At 40.8% G+C, this 17815-nt stretch overlaps 1 protein-coding gene across 2 annotated transcripts in view; it reads left to right on the top strand.

Moving 5' to 3' along the window:
• The window catches only part of ATP9B (ATPase phospholipid transporting 9B (putative)), a 4837291-nt gene that overhangs the window by 4651808 nt on the left and 167668 nt on the right, over positions 1-17815 (top strand). For both annotated transcript variants that reach the window (XM_044066988.1, XM_044066990.1), the window contains exon 27: positions 6928-6985. In XM_044066988.1, coding sequence (XP_043922923.1) covers positions 6928-6985 — 58 coding nt within the window. The remainder of the gene's footprint in view (positions 1-6927; positions 6986-17815) is intronic.

Here is a 17815-nt window from a genome sequence, read left to right as displayed (position 1 = left end):
TTAAATTAAACTGCTACTACAAACACATTAGAATGGATAAAATGACAAAGCAATTGAGGGTTACTGGCATACTGTGAAAAATATTTACATTTGACACAGTATGAGTAGAATGTGAGGCTCCTGGAAGGTTGTTAGGATCTTCTTCATTTTAGCAGTATCAGCTGTAGCAACTGCTTGCTTAGTCTGAATTTTTTCACAGTATGCCAGTAACCCTCAATGCTTTGTTATTGTATCCATTATAATGTGTTTGCAGTAGAATTTAATTTAACAAACCCATATTAGCTCATAATGAGTGCCTGGGCTGTGTGCTGCCTATTTTGATTTGCTGTATGTTCAACTTGCAGCACATTTCTTTCAATCATTTGTGACATGAATAAACTGTGTAACTTCTTCATTTGGAGTATTGTTTTTTGTTATTTTCTTTTGCGTTATTCATTTATCAGCTATCATGGATGTCTGTCTGTTAAGGAAGTGCCTTTTTTGAACAGTCCTCCGATCTTCTGCTTGAGAACTTCCAGAGGAGGAAGCAGACTATCATTATAGTTGAGGCTTTTCTGACCTCTTCAAACTCATGCAGGCTTTCCTGCCTCTGGACATGGCACACAGTCTGTCCAGTTGCTTCCAATCAGTCCTACCCCTTCAGATTTGCCTCTGCAAGAGAATTTCTCAGCACACTGGGATTCATGGCTGCAACCATACCTTTTGTCCCCTTTGCCAGGTTCCATATGAGAAAGATCCAGTGATACCTGAAATCTATTTGATATCAGCAGTCCCACCTCTAGTCATGCAGATTTCTCTTCTCCCTTGCTTAAAGAAAGAAATCCAATGGTGGATATCACAGGTGAAGCTCAACCCAGGCCTAATTTTCAAACTATAGGCACTGCAACAGGAGTTGAACACAGATAACTCAGATGTTGCATGGGCTCGCTGAGAGCTCAGGGCCAGTGGCCACCAAATATGAAGTCAAAATGCATTAACCTGAAGGAGATGCAGGCACTAATTCAGGTTCTGCAGACCTTCTGTCATGCCTAGGCCCCAGGACTTCTCAGAATTTTTACCGACAACATCACAGTCATGCCGTACATAAGTAAGCAGGGGGGGACCAGTTGTGTAAACTAGCTCTTATAAAGTGATATTAGGCCACAAAAGCCATATACTTCTCACAGGACAGGGTCCTGGCAGATTTTCTAAGCAGATCAAGAGAATACCCTCACAAATGAATGTTGATCAGGGGAGGTCTTCCTGAACATAGTCCACAAATGAGGTTTCTCACAGACAGACTGATTTGCCTCCATCCACAGCAAACAACTTCCTCATTTCTTCTCCAGGACTCCTTGTCCTGAAGAATGGAAATTGGACACCGTGTGCCGTCATTGGAAAGTGAGGTTCTTATATGCCTTCCCAGTGCTTCCACTTATCCCAAAGGTCTTACTAAAGATCCAGAGAGACAAACCAAAGATCTTAGTGGATTCCTTTCTGGCCAAGGCAGCATTGGTTGCCCCTTCCATGCCACTTAACCAGAGGTCATAACTACAACCTACCTCACAAAGTGGAGTTGGTGGCAGAACAGAAGGGCTCCCTTCTTCACCCTGACCTGTTAGCTGTCGACCAACATTATGGATAATAGAATTCTGATTCCTTTCAGACATCAGTTTTCTTGGGACATGCTTCAGGTTCTCCGGGAGGCAAGGAAAACTATTACCTGGAAATCTTACATAGCTAAATGGCAAAGAGTTTCTACTTGGTGTCATGCTCAAAAACAAGACCTTATACAAATAGGTGCTCCCATTGTTCTGTCTTATTTGTGTGAGCTCTTAAAATCTATCTTGGCACACCTTTCAGACATTTCTGCTTGCTTACCTCTTGACTCCCTCTTCTGTCTAGACTAGAGATAAAACCATTTCTAAAGGGTGTACGCCACCTAAAACCTCCTAGGAGACCTATTCCGCATTCCTCGTACCTTAACTTTTTTTCTGGAAAAACTCAGTCATCCACCATTCAGCCAGCAGCTTCTGCCTTTTTTTCAAATTCTATACTTGGAAATACATATTCTTAGTTGCCCTTACATCAGCTAGATGAGTCTCTGAGCTACAGGGCCTGATGGCATCTCATCCCTTCCTTAGCTTCCATAACAGCAGGGTGCTGTGAGGGCCAATCCCTCTTTTATGCCTAAAGTGGTAAATGAGCTATCAGTCATTCCATCAATATCCAAAAAATAAAGGAGAAAGAGAGAAAATCCTGCACTCACTAGATGTGCGTAGACAGCTCAGATTCTAATCTGACAAAACAAAGGCAAGCCACAAGACTGAACATTTGTTTGTATCCTTCCAAGAAACCAAGCTTGATAGCCCATCTTATAAATAAACTGCTAACTGAGTTTCAAAAATCGATCTTCTTTTGTTACACTCTCTCTGACAAATCTTTACCTTCACCAGTTAAGGCACATTCTACCAGAACAGTGGCTTCTTCTGAAGCCTTTTATGCGGGGGTAGATTTGGAGCTGTCTTAGAAGCAGCTACTTGGTCCTCTGTTTACCTCTTTCAGGAAGTGAGGAAGGAACTATATTCTGCCTTCTCTTTTAGCTGATTAATTATTCTGTTTCCTCAAGTGTCTACAGGCTTCCTTGCTTAAAGATAGTCTGGTTTTATGCTCATATGTCCACTTATGTACTCTTTCACCCATGGGCTTAGCTTATACAGTGAATGTATGGCTCCACAGAAGATTTTAGCTTTGGTACCCTAGCTAGACATGTTAAGATCTTACACTGTAGTACTTTTTCTACACACTTGCACTGGAATGCTTATTCTCCCATTTCTTTGGGATAAGGGTTCCTCTCCTTCCTGGTATGAATACCCCCTAGAGCCATTTCTTCCCCCACCCAACATCTTGATCATTTCTGCTGCCATCTCATGTGATCCTACTCCTTTTCATTTTTCTTTAGTGCTGTTCTTACTTCTTTTTGGGTGATATATTTTTCCTCTTTCATTCATAAGCTATTTCTGGGACAGGTTTCTTTGGGTTTTCTTCATTCAGAAGCTATTGGAAATACTCCTTCCATCTGCTTTGAGGTCCTGTGGACTGGTGAGCAGGTTGTTGCCAGCATCCCTTATGAAGGGTATCTGTGCTGTCTTCTTTATTTTTCTGTCTTTGCCTGTAGCTTGATAGTTTCTTTGTGCCATCTGCTGAGTCACTTTACAGAAGCTGGTGGAGTCCCTCTCATCTCCTGTATTCCCTGATCACATACCTGCATCTACAGCCCCCTTAAATCTCCCAAGAGTAAGTCCTCAAGATGCTAGCCAAGGCCAAGAATACTACTACTTTCGACCTGGATAACATACTGGATGGCCTACTGGTCAGCTTGCAACATAACTTGTCAGACCTTCCTACAGAGATTTTTCAGTTTCAACCTTCAAACAGACTTCATGCTGGATAAATCTTCTACTTGCACAAAGGTGGGGAATCAGTGGACCCGGGTAATTATAGACCCATAACCCTGACCAGCCTCATTTGTAAGGCTAGGGAAAGGATCATTATGGAATTAATAAATAAGAACATAGATAACCTGCAAACTCTCAGCCCAAGGTATTTCGGAATCATCAAGGGTAGGTCTGCCTAAATAACCTTCTTTGAGAAGGTTACTGAAACTGTGGATGAGGGCATAATAGTGTGCCCAAAGGCATTTGGCCCCATCCCACACTCAGGTATCATAGATAAACTATGCCAGCTAAACGTCAGTCCCTATATAACTCATTGTAAAGCAAATTGGTTCACAAATAGAACCCAGGAAATTTGGATAGATAGCTCTACCTTCTCCAAAATATCTGTCACTAACAGTGCACCTCAGGGTACAGTCATTGGGTCTGTCCTGTTTGCCATTTACTTCTCGTAAGTCAAAGCAAATGTTAAGGGTTTATGGCTGTCCAGTTCTGCAGATGATTGTAAAGTTGATGTCATCCTAAACTGAACAGAGGCCCTTTGCTAAACAAACAGCTGATCTAAAAACTATGGACAAAATCTAGATGCCAGGAAATATATGTATGTCCTTTGGCAAGCATAACTTCCATTATAACTATCACATTGGCAAAACGCTCCCTGAAACTTGATCTTATAGTTAGGGATCCGAGACCCTATGTTAATAATGAGTTGTCCTTTGATTACTACGTGTCAACTATTGTAAGGAAGCTCATTTTCATCTCACAGCTTATATCTAAAGGTATGGCATCCAGGTCCAGGAATGTAATCATTCCATTGCACTCTGCTTTCATCAGGGCGATCCTTGAATAAAATGTCCAATTCGGTATGTACCTTTCCAAACACTTGCCACAGCTGGAGTGACTACAGTGCTTTCTCACTAAAAAAAAAAAAAAAAAAATTCTAGGGTCTAAATCACAAAAAACTTTGCAGGCCATCTAAAAGCTATGTCCCTCTTCTCATTATCATACAGGCTACTAAGGGGAAACTGCTGCCTCACGCAAAGAGTCTCAACAGACCGTATCATGTCAGATATATTACACATTCACAAGTTCAGTGGTAGCATGGGCAACCACTCAAGGGATCTCAACTTTTTTGCAACATAAATAGAGCTTGCTGGAGGGACAGGTATGTATCACATAGGGTATATCTTCTATTGAATGGTCTTCCACTCCACATGGAGCAAAGTGCTTCTATTAATCTACTCAAAATTAATTTGGACAAATGGATAGGAAACCGCAAGTTCTTCCCCCAGTTTAGCACCCATGTCCCTCATGGATAGGGACAACAAGTAAATATCCAACCATATCCTTGTTCTGCTCACCTCGGGTTTTTTAAACCAAGTATAAGGGCTAAAAACGTCCATGGAAATGTAAAGCTAGGCTTCTTAAGATCCTCACAAATCAATAGCTTAGTAAGTACTTAAAATTAACTTCTGTTCTACAACTAAATGAAGCTTTAATCTTTTGCTTCTTTTTTAACCTCTCATTGTATCAGTTATTGTGCTTTCTTATGTCTTTGATAATAGCCAGTATTTGTAGTCAGATTGCAAGGTATGCAAGACATGTGCAAACTGTCTTGCATGCATCACAGGATTTGCCCAGGTCATAGACTGTCTTGCTGATTATAAACACTGCTCTGCCTTTTAGGCGGTGAGATTCATATTATTGCATGTAAATGCCATAGAACATGGGAATGGTCTCTGTAAATATGCCTCCTGACATGCTGCCCTGCAAGGAGACCTGCTTTAGTATGGAATGCATAATCATCTGTAATATAGAGAATTATTAAGTTTCCAATTGTAACCAACCTATTATGTGTTTGAGATATGGATGCCAATAAATTTGTTAAAGAGGTGAATCTTGGCATCTGTGTTAAGAACACGTAAAGCTGATTGTGATTAGAGACCGAATTATACTTCTGTGTAGTGCATGGATCTTATATGTGCTCCATGCACTACCAGTTACAGGGGAAAAAAATATTGGAGTGCAAAGTGTTTTACAGGATTTCAAACTCTTTAAATGCAGGCAAGCCACTAACTGCTTTCAGACATACATCAGCTAGGAGTAAGTATCTCTGGGTCAAACTTGTTGTTGTTTGTCTTTCGGCTTTTCCCGGTAAGGGGTCTCCACAGCGGAACTCCGGTCCGCTAATGATTGGCAGTAGATTTTTACAAAATGCCGAGGTGCCAGCTCTACGCTGAACCTTCAACGAAGGCACACCCATTTATGCACGCATGTCTTTCGAACAGTACCCAACTACAGGGAGGACATGCAGACTCCACACAGAAGGCACTCCCAAGCCCAGCCGAGAATCGAACGGGAGAACCTCTTGCTGTGAGGTAACAACGCTACCGCCATACCATCATGGCATACTAGTCAAACTATTGGCTTTAAAAGCTGTTAGACACTTCATTCTGCCACACTTTTTGCTTATGAATGTGGCAGAGTAAAGTTCTAACAATTTTTATAGCTATTTTACCTTCTGACGTTGTTCTTTGCCAGCCAGCACTGTCTACTGTTAGTCCCTAGTTCAAGACCCTGTCTTAGCTCTACTTAGATGTTCTTAACAAGCTTCTTTTAAGCATTTCCTGAGCAATTTTAAGATTAGGTCTCATGACATGGACATCCTTAACAAGTTTTTCTTTTTCCTGATGTCAGAGCATAATCACAGTGCTACATGCACTACACGCAAGTCATAAGTGTTGTGCAGTTCTGTTTATAATTACAAATATTGTCAAAAATGTCTTATATTTTAAACTTGTCACAAACATTAAAAAAAGATTGCTGGTTAAGTTTCAGAACTGATGTCATATTATTATTTCCAAAATACATGAGAGAGCGCTAATCTCTGGTACTGTTAGTTTCGCCACATTTAACATTCTTTCCTGGACAAAATATCTGCCTGGTGGCTTACATTCTGCAGTATAATGTGGCTTTATCATATTTCTTCATCTGAAGACAAGTTATAGCATACTCCATTCACAGCCATTTCAGCATACTGATGCTGACTTTCTTCTGTTATTTGCAGTGGTGATTTATTTTTCCTCTTTGTGTTCTCTCAGTTCATAGTAGAATACCTTGTCTCATTACTCTCTTGCTATGGACTCTTCTGCACTGAATGAATCATAAAACAGAAATTCTAACTTGCATATCAAAATAAACTTTTTTGTCCACTGTATTAGTTGTTCAGCAGCTTGCTGAAATAATAGTTTTTTCAGTTTTTAGTTGCATATCTGTGATATGGAACTTTGGTTATTCATTTCTGATTTGTCTCAAGTCTTTTCCCTCATTTGATGCAAAAGGTGAGTGATGGGTATATAATGACTTTGCAGTGTGATCATGCTTTAGTTTTTTGGTTAGCCAAAACTTCTCTATATGGCATTGATTGCATTGTTTGCTGTGCTTCAAATATAAATTCAAGTAAGTTTTTAATTATGTATTTCCTCTCTTCCAGGGTCGTTCATTGTCTTTTAAGACATTCCTCATCTGGGTTTTAATTAGTATATACCAAGGTATGTGACGTGTGCAAGGCTTACAGGCTGATTTCTTATTTATCTGTCTGAATTATTTTAGTGTCCATAGTTTATTTTCCTTTCAGAAGCCTGGTAATATCATTGTCTGTTACATGGGAATGTTATAAATTTCTGTTCAAAATGAATTTTAAAAAATATCGAATGTGTACCAGTCATCCCAAATATTAACATAGCAGCCTGCTACATCCCCACATTAAACACATAGACTGGTTAATGAGAATTCTGCTATATTGTCATTTTTTTCTTTTTAAGTTTTCAACCTTATAAGTGTGATTCAACTCCCAAGCATGTGGGCTATATCAATTGTGATTTTAAACTGTTCACCACTTTTTACTTAACAAAAACATGTTAAAGTTTGCCATCCCTATATACAGATGTAACCTTGAGCTATTTTTGCTACTCTTTTTTTTTCTTTTCTAGTATACTCCATTAATTTTAAATATGGCATATGTAATACTATGCAGGTTTGTTTTGATAATCACATTAAGTTAAAAATAATGAAACAAATCAAAATCTATAACTTAACAGGATAAACAATAACAAGGAATATTTATTTGTGTAACAACAAAATGAGTTAACATGGTTGCACTTGACAAATATCAATCAGTTGACTAAGAAAGGCTGTAGACGCAAGCATGTCTTTAAACCTGTACATATAAAAACAAATAATTCTACATTTTTCCATATACATATTAAGATATTTATAAATTTAGAAAAAAAAAACACATTTTCATTTAAAAGGTCTGTTGTTTTGTCAGTTTTGTTTAATGAGAATAGGATCACCCATTAAGTTTGCTATCCCAACTGCTTTTTCTTTTTTCAGTGTGCATATTTCTACTGATTGCTACAGTTTTGTAGTATGGATCACTGAATGAATTAAAGCTGAGACTCGGGGAAAAATATTGCTGCAAGTGCTATTCTAGCAGTGCTGCAGTGTTCAGTAACATAGCAACAATACTGTAATGCAGTTCAGAGACATGATAGAACCATGTGGAGCAAAACTTCAGTACAGCCTCATATCACATTTCTGAGTCGAACAGTACACAGTTACAGGTAACCCTGCTTGTGTTCTCCCCCCACCCAGCCACCCACACGTGCAATGCGGTTTCCCAGGCACTTAGGAAGATGTTTGTGTGGGCTGTCTCTCACACACAATAAGATATTCATGTACATTGACACATGTGTGCAGTTTCTCACACACACACACACACACACACACACACACACACACCTGCTGTCATGTCCCTACACATACATACACACACACACACACACACGAACTGCTTTGCAGTACGTACCTGCTGTGGCTCACGCTGTAGGAATGAATGGATATACACTATCAAAAGACAGACTACACTTTTTTTCATATTGTTTCCTATGTAGCACAGTAGAGCTCTTCCTTTAATCATAGGTTCATAGGTGTGTACTAGGCTAATGGCCTGGGAGCCTTTACAAGCCTAGCCCATAGGATTACCCTGGCATCGTGCCACCCAACCTTAGTTCCCAGTGCCTCTGTTGAGTAGAGCCACTGGAGTGATTCCCAGGGTGAATTTTCTATTTCCCATCCACTCATCAAGATTTCTCTTGGAGACCCAGTGAGGTGCTCTTTTTAACATGTATGGGAAGTCTATTCCATAGCATGGGCAGTCTCTGAGTTATGAACCTGTCCCTCCAGCATGTTCTGTTGATTGTGGTAATGAGGTTGAGGTTTGTGGAGCGTGTGGTGCGGAGGGATTGGGATTTCTTTAGATGTAGCATTTCTAAGAGGGTTGGGTCAGACATGGCTTTGTAAGTCAAGCAGAGATCGCCTCTAAGTAGGCGATATGAGACCGAGAATAGTTGGAGTTTTTGAGTCTGTTCATATAGGACAAGTGTTTAAGGCCAGGATACTCTTTGTGAGGTATTTTTGTGGCCTCTCCAGTTGTGGCAGGTGTCTAGTGAGGTACATGCCAAATGGGGCATTGTACTTGATGAGTGGCCTAATGAGGGAAGAGTAGAGGGAGACAATGACCTCTTTCTGGATGCAAAACCCCTTAGTAATGAGATGTGCCACATAGAAGGACTTTCTGACCACTGTGGCAATGTGGGGGTCAAAAGAGAGGTTGCTGTCAACCTGTGTTCCCAGATCTCTTATAACGCCTTCTGTGTTCAGTGGACTACCATCAGTGTGGTAATTAGTGGGAACCGGGTTTTTCCCAAAGTGGACGACGACACATTTTTTGGCATTGAGTTTAAGGCCATGGTTCTGACACCAGCCGTTGGTCTCAGTGAGGCCTTTCTGTAGGATGCCAACATCACTTGGGGAGTTAATTATAGCTCCCAACTTGCAATTGTATGTGAACTTTGTCAGCCAGAGTCCCTTCGGGTTGACCTGGACTTCAGAGAAGTAGATACCAAACAGGAGAGGACCCAGGACCGAACCCTGTGGGACTCCACTCGTGACTGGTCAGCAGTCTGATTTGAAGTCAGCTGCTTTCACACTGTGGGTTCTATCTGTGAGCCAGTGTGCAACCCACCTAGTGATATAGGGGTTGATGCCCAGCTTAGTGAATTTTTCTATGACTCCTGAGTGGGGAATGGTGTCAAAGACCATGGCCAGATCAAGGTAAGCTGTATGAACCACCTTGTTTTCATCCACAGCTCTGGCGACTGACTGAAAGAAGTCAACCAGGTTGAGCAGGCATGATCTACATTTCACAAAACCAAACTGTGTGGGATCCAGTGTTTGAAGATTCCCGACATCCTTGTTTATTAGGTCCATGATGAAGCATTCCATACATTTGCATATCAGACTCATCAGGCTAATGGGGTGATAGTTCCCAGGGTCTGTAATCGCTCCTCCTTTGTGGAGAGGGATGACTGTAGCAGTGCGCCATTCGGTAGGGACAAAGCCTGAGGTGCAGCTATGATTGAACAGGCCACACAGGTGAGGTGCCATTTCACTCTGTAGTTCGTGTACAACACAGTGAGGGATATTTATTATTAGGTCCCATAGAAGCTGTATTCTTGGCCTTAGACAGTGCTGTTTTAACCTGTGCAGCAGTAATACTGGGTGCCTGGCAACCTACTGGTAATGTGATTGGTCCTTTGGGGGGGAGGGGTAAAGTTGGCACTGAATCTGTCGGCCAGTATATTGGCAATATCTGTTGGCTTGGCATAGGAGGTACCACTGTGCAGTAGCTCAGAGCAAATCTGGGTATTGCCATGGAGATTCTTTACATAACTATAGAAGGCCTTGTGGTTATCTTTACAATCTGCTGCAATTCTGTTTTCATAGCTAGCTTTAGAGGATTTGATAAGGGATCTCAATTTTTTGTTGAGGCTGATAAGGGAGTTTTTCCTTTCTTGGGACTTCACACCTTATTCCGCATCAGATTCCTCCTTCTGCTGTAGAGTTTGTTTATGGCAGGGGACCAACAGATGGTTTCCTTTTTTTGGAGGAGAGCATCTTGGTTATATTGGGTATGGCGAGATCCATACATTTGTGTATGTGTTTATACAGTGCATTGGTGTATGATTTGGCAGTCATGCAACTATTCTTCATTTACATGGGTGCCATGAAGTTAGCCACCTCTGTTTTTAGGAGCCCAAAGTTAGCTATGGAGAAGTTTTTCATGGTGGTTACCTTTGGGGTGGGGGGGTGGATTTCCAAGCTAATTAGTTTGTGGTCGGATCTAAGTAGGGAGGAGTTAACTGTTGGTGTAGCACAAAGGTCACCCATGTTAGTAATGACCAGGTCAAGGATGTTGCTACCTCTAGTGGGGGTAGGAACGCGCTAGTCCAGGGCATTGGAATTAATGAATTCCAGGAAACAGGCAAGTGTATTGGTACATGAGTAGTTTTCCCAGTTAATGGAGGGGTAGATGAAGTTGCCCAGTATGAGAGTGTTAGATTGGACCCTAATATTCTCCAGGGTGTTTAGGAACGTGAACATCATTGGGGACCTAAAGCAGGCTACAACCTGAATCACTGTCTTACCTAATGTTAGCTCCACCTGAAGTATCTCTGATGCATTATGTTGGGCTACCAGTCTGGAGGTGTGTGCATCCTTTATGAATATGGAAACACCACCGCCTTTGGAGCTTCGGTCCAAGTTGTGGGGCCGAAAGGTGTGGAGTGAGTTGTAGCCTGGTAGTGCAGGGGTGCTTTCTGCTGCCTTGAACCAGGTGTCTGTTACAGTACAAATGTCGATGTTCTCCATTTTAAGGAGTGCTTCAAGCGAGTGCATTTTGAGATTTAGACTTATAGGGTTGAGCAGCATGATCCTCAGATTGCATTTGTTTGTAGCTATTACAGTGGTAATTTGGTCTTTGGAACATCACATAAAAAAGGCATTGTAGGGGTGGCAAGAGCCTTGGCCAGTATCCAGAATCCAGGGGTGACAGATGCTTGCCATCTCTGGCAAAGCATCGAGGTCTGTCAGTCATGTCATCCCAGGTGGACAGATAATGGATCCCAATAGAATAATGCTAGAAACTTAGCCAATTTTTGAAATCAGTAATTTTCTGCTTGTACTGTGGTGTCATGCTTGGTGATAGTAGGAGGCTGCTCAGGGCTAGGGTCATACCCACTTGGGCTACATAATCCAAGAGCTCCTCCATGTCTGTTTTTATGTAGTCCAGGGAGGTATGTCTCAGGTCATTCACACCCATATGTACAATGACAAAGTCATATTTGTACCTGTTGTTGAGGGACCTGAGTGCGTGCGTTATGTGACAGATCCTGGTACCTGACAGGCAGCTGACTGTTACTTTCTCCTTATTCACCCTAGTGAGTGGGACATCAGTGTGTCTCACTATTGAGTCACCTATGACTAGTGTGCTGGGCATGCTGTTTTGCCTTAGGGGCTTTGGTTGAGTGGCACACTGTTTAGGAGAGTTATGTGTATTGTGATTAGTGTTGTGTTGTGGTAGTTGAGTGCATTTCTGCCTTGGAGGTCTCTGCTGTGTGCGTAGATTTTTATTGAGAGCCTCCATGAAGGTGAGTGTGTGGTTTGTTTTTTTAAGTGAAGGCAGTGCTGTTGTGTGTTCTGGAGGGCTGTGTGTTCCATGTGGTGTGGTGCAAGTGTTGACCTTCTCCTCTTGACCAGCTATTCCGGTCTTGGCTGGAGAGTGCGTGGCTTCCAATTTGAATATATAAGTGCATCTCTCGCAAGTCTGAGTGTTGAGAGATAAGAGGAGAGGGTTGTCAGTGTACATGAGGCAGTTGCTACATTGCCTCAGGATGCCCAAGTTCACCAGGTTAATAGGATAAAAAGCAAAGGGAACTGACCTTAGACATGCCTGGAGGGGTAGGCATTAATAAAATAAGTGCTGGAGCTGTTTCATTGTGGATTGTTCAGTGCTGGTAGCACTTTTGTGTGCTACAATAATTGCTACAAGAAGTGTGGTAAACTGCTAGATTAATAAGCTAGTAAAAGTGCAGGAGAGGAGAGAACTAGTAGATCTAAGGAAATAATTGAAGAGCAAACTTTTTGGCACCCCTCAGAAGCTTACAGACAGTTCTGGATACAGCAAATCTGTATCTGGACTAGACTAGTTACAGGAAAGGTGGGAAACAAGTGTAAACATGGGCTTTTAAACCAGAAAGTTGAAAGAGATGGAAAAACTGCCCAAAAGGCCAATAAACTACAATTTCTGGCCCAGAAACCACTCCTCTTGTGGTAGATAGGCTACCTAGTGCTTACCACTCCCACTGATAAGCTAGAAGGCTTCCCTCCAACACAAAAAGGCTTTGGGGGGCTCCGAAGCTTATAAACAGTCCTGGATACAGCAAATCTGTATCTGGACTAGACTAGTTACAGGAAAGGTGGGAAACAGACACAAATGCGGTCTTTTAAACCAGAAAGTTGAAAGTGATGTAAAAAAAACTGCTCAAACGGCCAGTAAACTACAATTTCTGGGCCAGAAACCACTCCTCTTGTGGTAGGTAGGCTGCCTAGTGCTTACCACTCCCACTGATAAAATAGAAGCTTCCTCCAACACAGAAAGGCTTGTGGGGGGGGGGGGGACAGAAGCTTGCAAACAGTCCTGGATACAGCAATTTTGTGCCTGGACTAGACTAGATACAGGAAAGGCAGGAAACAAGCTTAGATTTTTTTTACAGAAAAGCAGCTAAAACGGCAGTAAAAACAATTCAAGTTCAGTGCAAGCTAGCACACTTGAGTGTGTAGCAATATTAAAGCAAATACATTTTAAATAAATGCAATGTATTCAAACTTTATTCTGAACTGAATTCAATTATTGCTTTTTTCAACTCTGAACAGTTAAAAAGTGCCAAAAAATATACTTATCAGCTCTATATTTCCAGATTGTTTGAGAAGCATACTCAGTCAGAGCACAAGGCGATACTAGCAAAGTTTTTTTTAAGTAAAGTGGAAAGGGAGAAAGGAGGAACAGAAGATAATTCAAGGTTAAGAACCTAAGTTGGTTGGCCTTCTCAAATGTTCTGTCTGTATTAGGTAGAATGAGCTAATGACACTAGACTGGGAGGAGTGTCCCAGATCAAATTTACAACTGGGGCGGGCAACTGCAAAGACACCAAGTGTAAGAACAAGACACCAATAGGGAGGGAGGGTGGACCACTATTTTAGGCAGAAAACACTACAGAAACGTTTATCAAGCAAATAAATAACAGCACTACAGTTTTGTTAACTATCAGTATAACAGAAAACAAAATGTAGACACCAAGAAAAGCAATCTCTAGCAAGTTAATAAATGCAGCAGTTTTAACTAAAACAAATGCAAACCCCAAGAAAAGCAATCTCAAGCAAATTAATAAATGCAGCAGTTTTGTTAACTAATTCAAAATGCAGACACCAAGAAAACCAATCTCAAGCAATTAATAAATGTAGCAGTTTTATTGACTATCACTGATAACAGCTTAAGTGCCAACAAATACTTATAGGCTTTCTGTATCCAGATGTCTGTTGAATCAGTTACAGCTAGGCCACAAAGAGCAGCTAAGATACTGATATTGTCTCACAGAATTGTAACTCCTTATACAGTAGTATAAAGGAAAACTTAAGACCCTCATGGAATCAGGTAACAAAAAGCTGTGCTCACATCTTGGATAGGCTGGTTTCTACCAAATATTCCAACCAGTATCCAAACCAGTGGGTAAAAAGTCTGTACTTCAGAAACACAGACTGGTTATCTGTGTGACGTTTTACCCTTTGGTTTGGATGTTGGTTGGGACATTTTGCAGGTATTTATTTTATTTTGACATTTGTTTACCGTGGAAGTCCGACTGGGTTGTTGGCCCATTTTCAGCTGAGGCCCAGGAAAAAAGCTCCACAGTGTTATGAAATAAAATTACATTTATTATAGCGGTAATGATTTATCATCACATTTTCTTAAGTCAATTACATACAAAAGTAACAATGATATGAAGATAGTACATTGTTTGTTCCATGGTAAAGAAGTTATAATGTTGACAAATTACGACATAAGCACAGGTAGGTAGTACATAACACAGAGGTGGAAAAGAAAATCTGTACATATAAAGGGCAGCTAGTAAAAGCAGAGATATGAAAAAGGAAAATGTGGAGGTATTGTAATAGCAGAGAAACATTTTAGAGAGATAAAAGGGAGAGAGTTTAGCTTGGCTTAGTTCAGGAACAAAACCATGTGTTGTCTAAGCATTATTTTAAATTTGAATGAGTTGGCTGTATTGAGTATATTCTGAGGCATAGTATTCCAAGATTGTGATATTTTGTTGGAGTATAGGGAGTCACTATGGCTATTTTTGGATTTAGTTACTTTCAGTAGGAGTTTCTAGTAGGGGTCTTATTGGTCTACAGTTGGTGTGGGGTTGAACTAAGTTGCTAAGGGCTGGGCAATTTTTTGGGTGGTGCAGGGTGGAGTATGCTAGGGTTAGTTGGTTAAGTGTCAGTAGATTAGGAAGTTCCAACCATTTAAACTGGTGTAGTGCTGAACAGTGATGTGGTCTGGATGGTTGGTTAGTAGAAAAGCTGGCTATTTCATTATAGCAGAACTCCAATTTATTTAAGTCCCATTTTCTTTGGTTTGTAAATACTGGTGAGGCATGTGACGTTCCTCCTCTGAGCCTCAGTCCTCACCACTGACAACAATGGGGAACGTTCACTTAGAACAAAAATGGATACACACAGTATTTTCCGATGCAGCTTTCTGCACCAAGCACAGTTTCCCTTAAGAGCACACAGGGAGTGCACTCCAGGCCTGGGGCTGGGTTTTGTTCTCCAGACCCCAAATAAGACTCCACCTTTCTCTCTGCAGAAATCAGTGCTCTGTGTCCCTATTTCAAGTAGCTGACACACACACACACTCTTTGAGATTTGATTTTCACACACATACACATGCACACCTGGGAAAGGCTGGCACAGATTTACTAGCTATGCCACCTCTACCCAGACTGTAAGGTAGATTCACTGCCACTAGCCAGGTACTTTAAGACTCTTGCCATGGTACCCGATTAGTCTTAGTAAAATTAATACCTTTATAAATGGTAGTATTAACTAAGCCAAGCGGCAAGACTTTCAAGAGCATGAAGCCCACAGTGCCACCAAATAAATGCAATTACTCTCAAAGGTTAAGTATTTTCTAAAAGACCAGCCACAGTGAAAAGTAGAGATATATTTAATGGTAAATAATAAAATAGAAATGGTAATACTGAATATCTATTTATAGTAAGCACCAGAGATTCAGCTCACAGGACATATAAAAACAACACAGATGGAAAGGTTCAGACAGATACAGAAAAACAATATTTAACTAGTCTCACTTTATTTTGCTAACTGACTGAAGAGTTACTGTTCACTAGTTAAGTTACTTGCAAAAGCAAGGCAAAATGAAGTGGGTGAGTGTATTTGTTGTCAGTTCCAATAACAGAGTGCTGAGTGTCACTATTCCATCTCTCACTAATGCCTAAAATAATTTAAGTGCTGTCTATAGAATGACATTGCATCTAGTCACCTAATTATGTAGTTCCCACACTACCCCCAACCAGAAGCTGAACCAGGATCTAGCACAGATGTGTCACAATGCATACCTAGGCTTAATATAGCATCTGGCAAACTGTAAAACAACTCCAATACATTCATCCTTCCTGCAGAGACTAACCATCCATTCTCTGGAACCCCAGGGTAGCAGTTTACCACTACGGAAGATAGGAGCCCAGGCCTTTCCCAGACATTCCATCTCTGGCTGCATTCAGGCCTGTGAGATAAAATCTTTATAGCTTAAACCAAGTCATTTAATTTCTGGGTATTTTTTTAAGGTAAGCTGAGCAGAGCTTAATCCCTTCTCTTCCAGCATCCTCTGTTAGCATGTATACATTTCCTCCGTTACAACAGTACAGTCTGATATAAGTGTCTATTTTCTGTCCGGCAGGACCCATTGTTGATACATTTTTAACACAAGGAACTTTACAAATACATTTTAGCACACGCATCTGTACAAATCAGTTTGATATACAAATGACATAAAATTCTTTACAAAACTCCAGCTAGATTTGCTAGCATATATTACACATTCCTTGCCCTACTCTCTCTGGCATAGCTGGGATTACCTCACATCATTACAAGGTGTATAAGAGGGTGGAGAGTAGGTATGTTCAGGAGATGGAGTGTCCTGTGGTATCAGTTAGGAAGGGCTTAATTTTATATAGTGAGCCTAACTTAAAGTGGACCTTTTTGATTCCTAGTGCAAGGTGCTTGTCAAATTTAAGGACATTGTCTATTGTGACCCCAAGGAGCATAGTGTGATTTACTGGTTCTATTAAAGTATTATTTTAAGAGTAGATAGTAAAGGGGGGTAGTGGTCTTTTTTTGGCTACTTGTGAAGAGCGTAAGCTTTGTTTTATTAGGGTTGAGAATAAGTTGACAGTCTGAAAGGTATTCTTCATTATCATAACAAGGATTTTTTTTTTATTTTTTTTTTGCAGGAGGTTAGGAAGGGAAGGAGCTGTGCATATGAGGGAGTAATTGTCGGCATTATGGATAATGGTTGCATGTTGAGTGGCTGTACAGAGTTTGTAAAAATTGTGAAAAGGAGTAGACCAAGGATTGAACCTTGAGGTACACCAACAGAGACGGGTAACAGAGTTGAAAATTCATTTTGCCACTTAACCACCTGTTGATGGTCATTTAGATAGCTGATGAACCAGGAAAGGGCAGTTTGGGAAAGGTTTAAGAAGGCTAGCTCATTGATATGTTTTTGGTGTGAAACTGCATCAAAGGTCTTAGACGTGGCAAGAAAGATGGTTAAGACAAGCAGGCCATTGTTTCTATGCTCATTGACTGAGTTAATAAAACTAACTAGAGCTGCTGTTGTACTATGTTTTGGTCGAAAACCATGTTGGGATGTTGACAACAGGTTGTTTTTTAGGAGATGGTCAAGTAGTTCTGAATGTACGCATTTTGCCAGTATCTTCGCTTTGGGTGAGAGAATAGCAATTGGCCTGTAATTAGTGTACTCAGTGGGGGTGCCGTCTTTGTGCAAGGGGGTTTATGAAAAAGACTTTCCAGAGTTTTCTGTTTTAGTCCAGTTAATTAGGATTGATATGGGGTAGGAGATGATGTCTGCAGCTAGTTTAAGAAATTAATTTGGGAGTTAGTCAGAGGCGAGGGAAGAAGGTTTAAGTCTGGATAGGTATTGTTTTATTGTAGAAGTTTGTCTTGAATTTATGGCAAAGGAGTTGAGGTTAGTTTCCAGATCTGTGAGGACAGATATAGGGGTATTGGTGTCATTCTTAGTAAGTGACCGTATGGAATTGATAAAGTGAGTGCTAAACTGTGAGGCTATACTATCAGTGGAGTTAGTTGTAGAT

This window comes from Protopterus annectens, chromosome 3.part1 (genome assembly GCF_019279795.1).
Source record: "Protopterus annectens isolate FY-2018-M chromosome 3.part1, PAN1.0, whole genome shotgun sequence".
Lineage (NCBI taxonomy): Eukaryota > Metazoa > Chordata > Ceratodontiformes > Protopteridae > Protopterus > Protopterus annectens.
The sequence above is the reverse complement of the archived record's forward strand: the minus strand, read 5'-3'. Positions and strand labels throughout refer to the sequence as shown.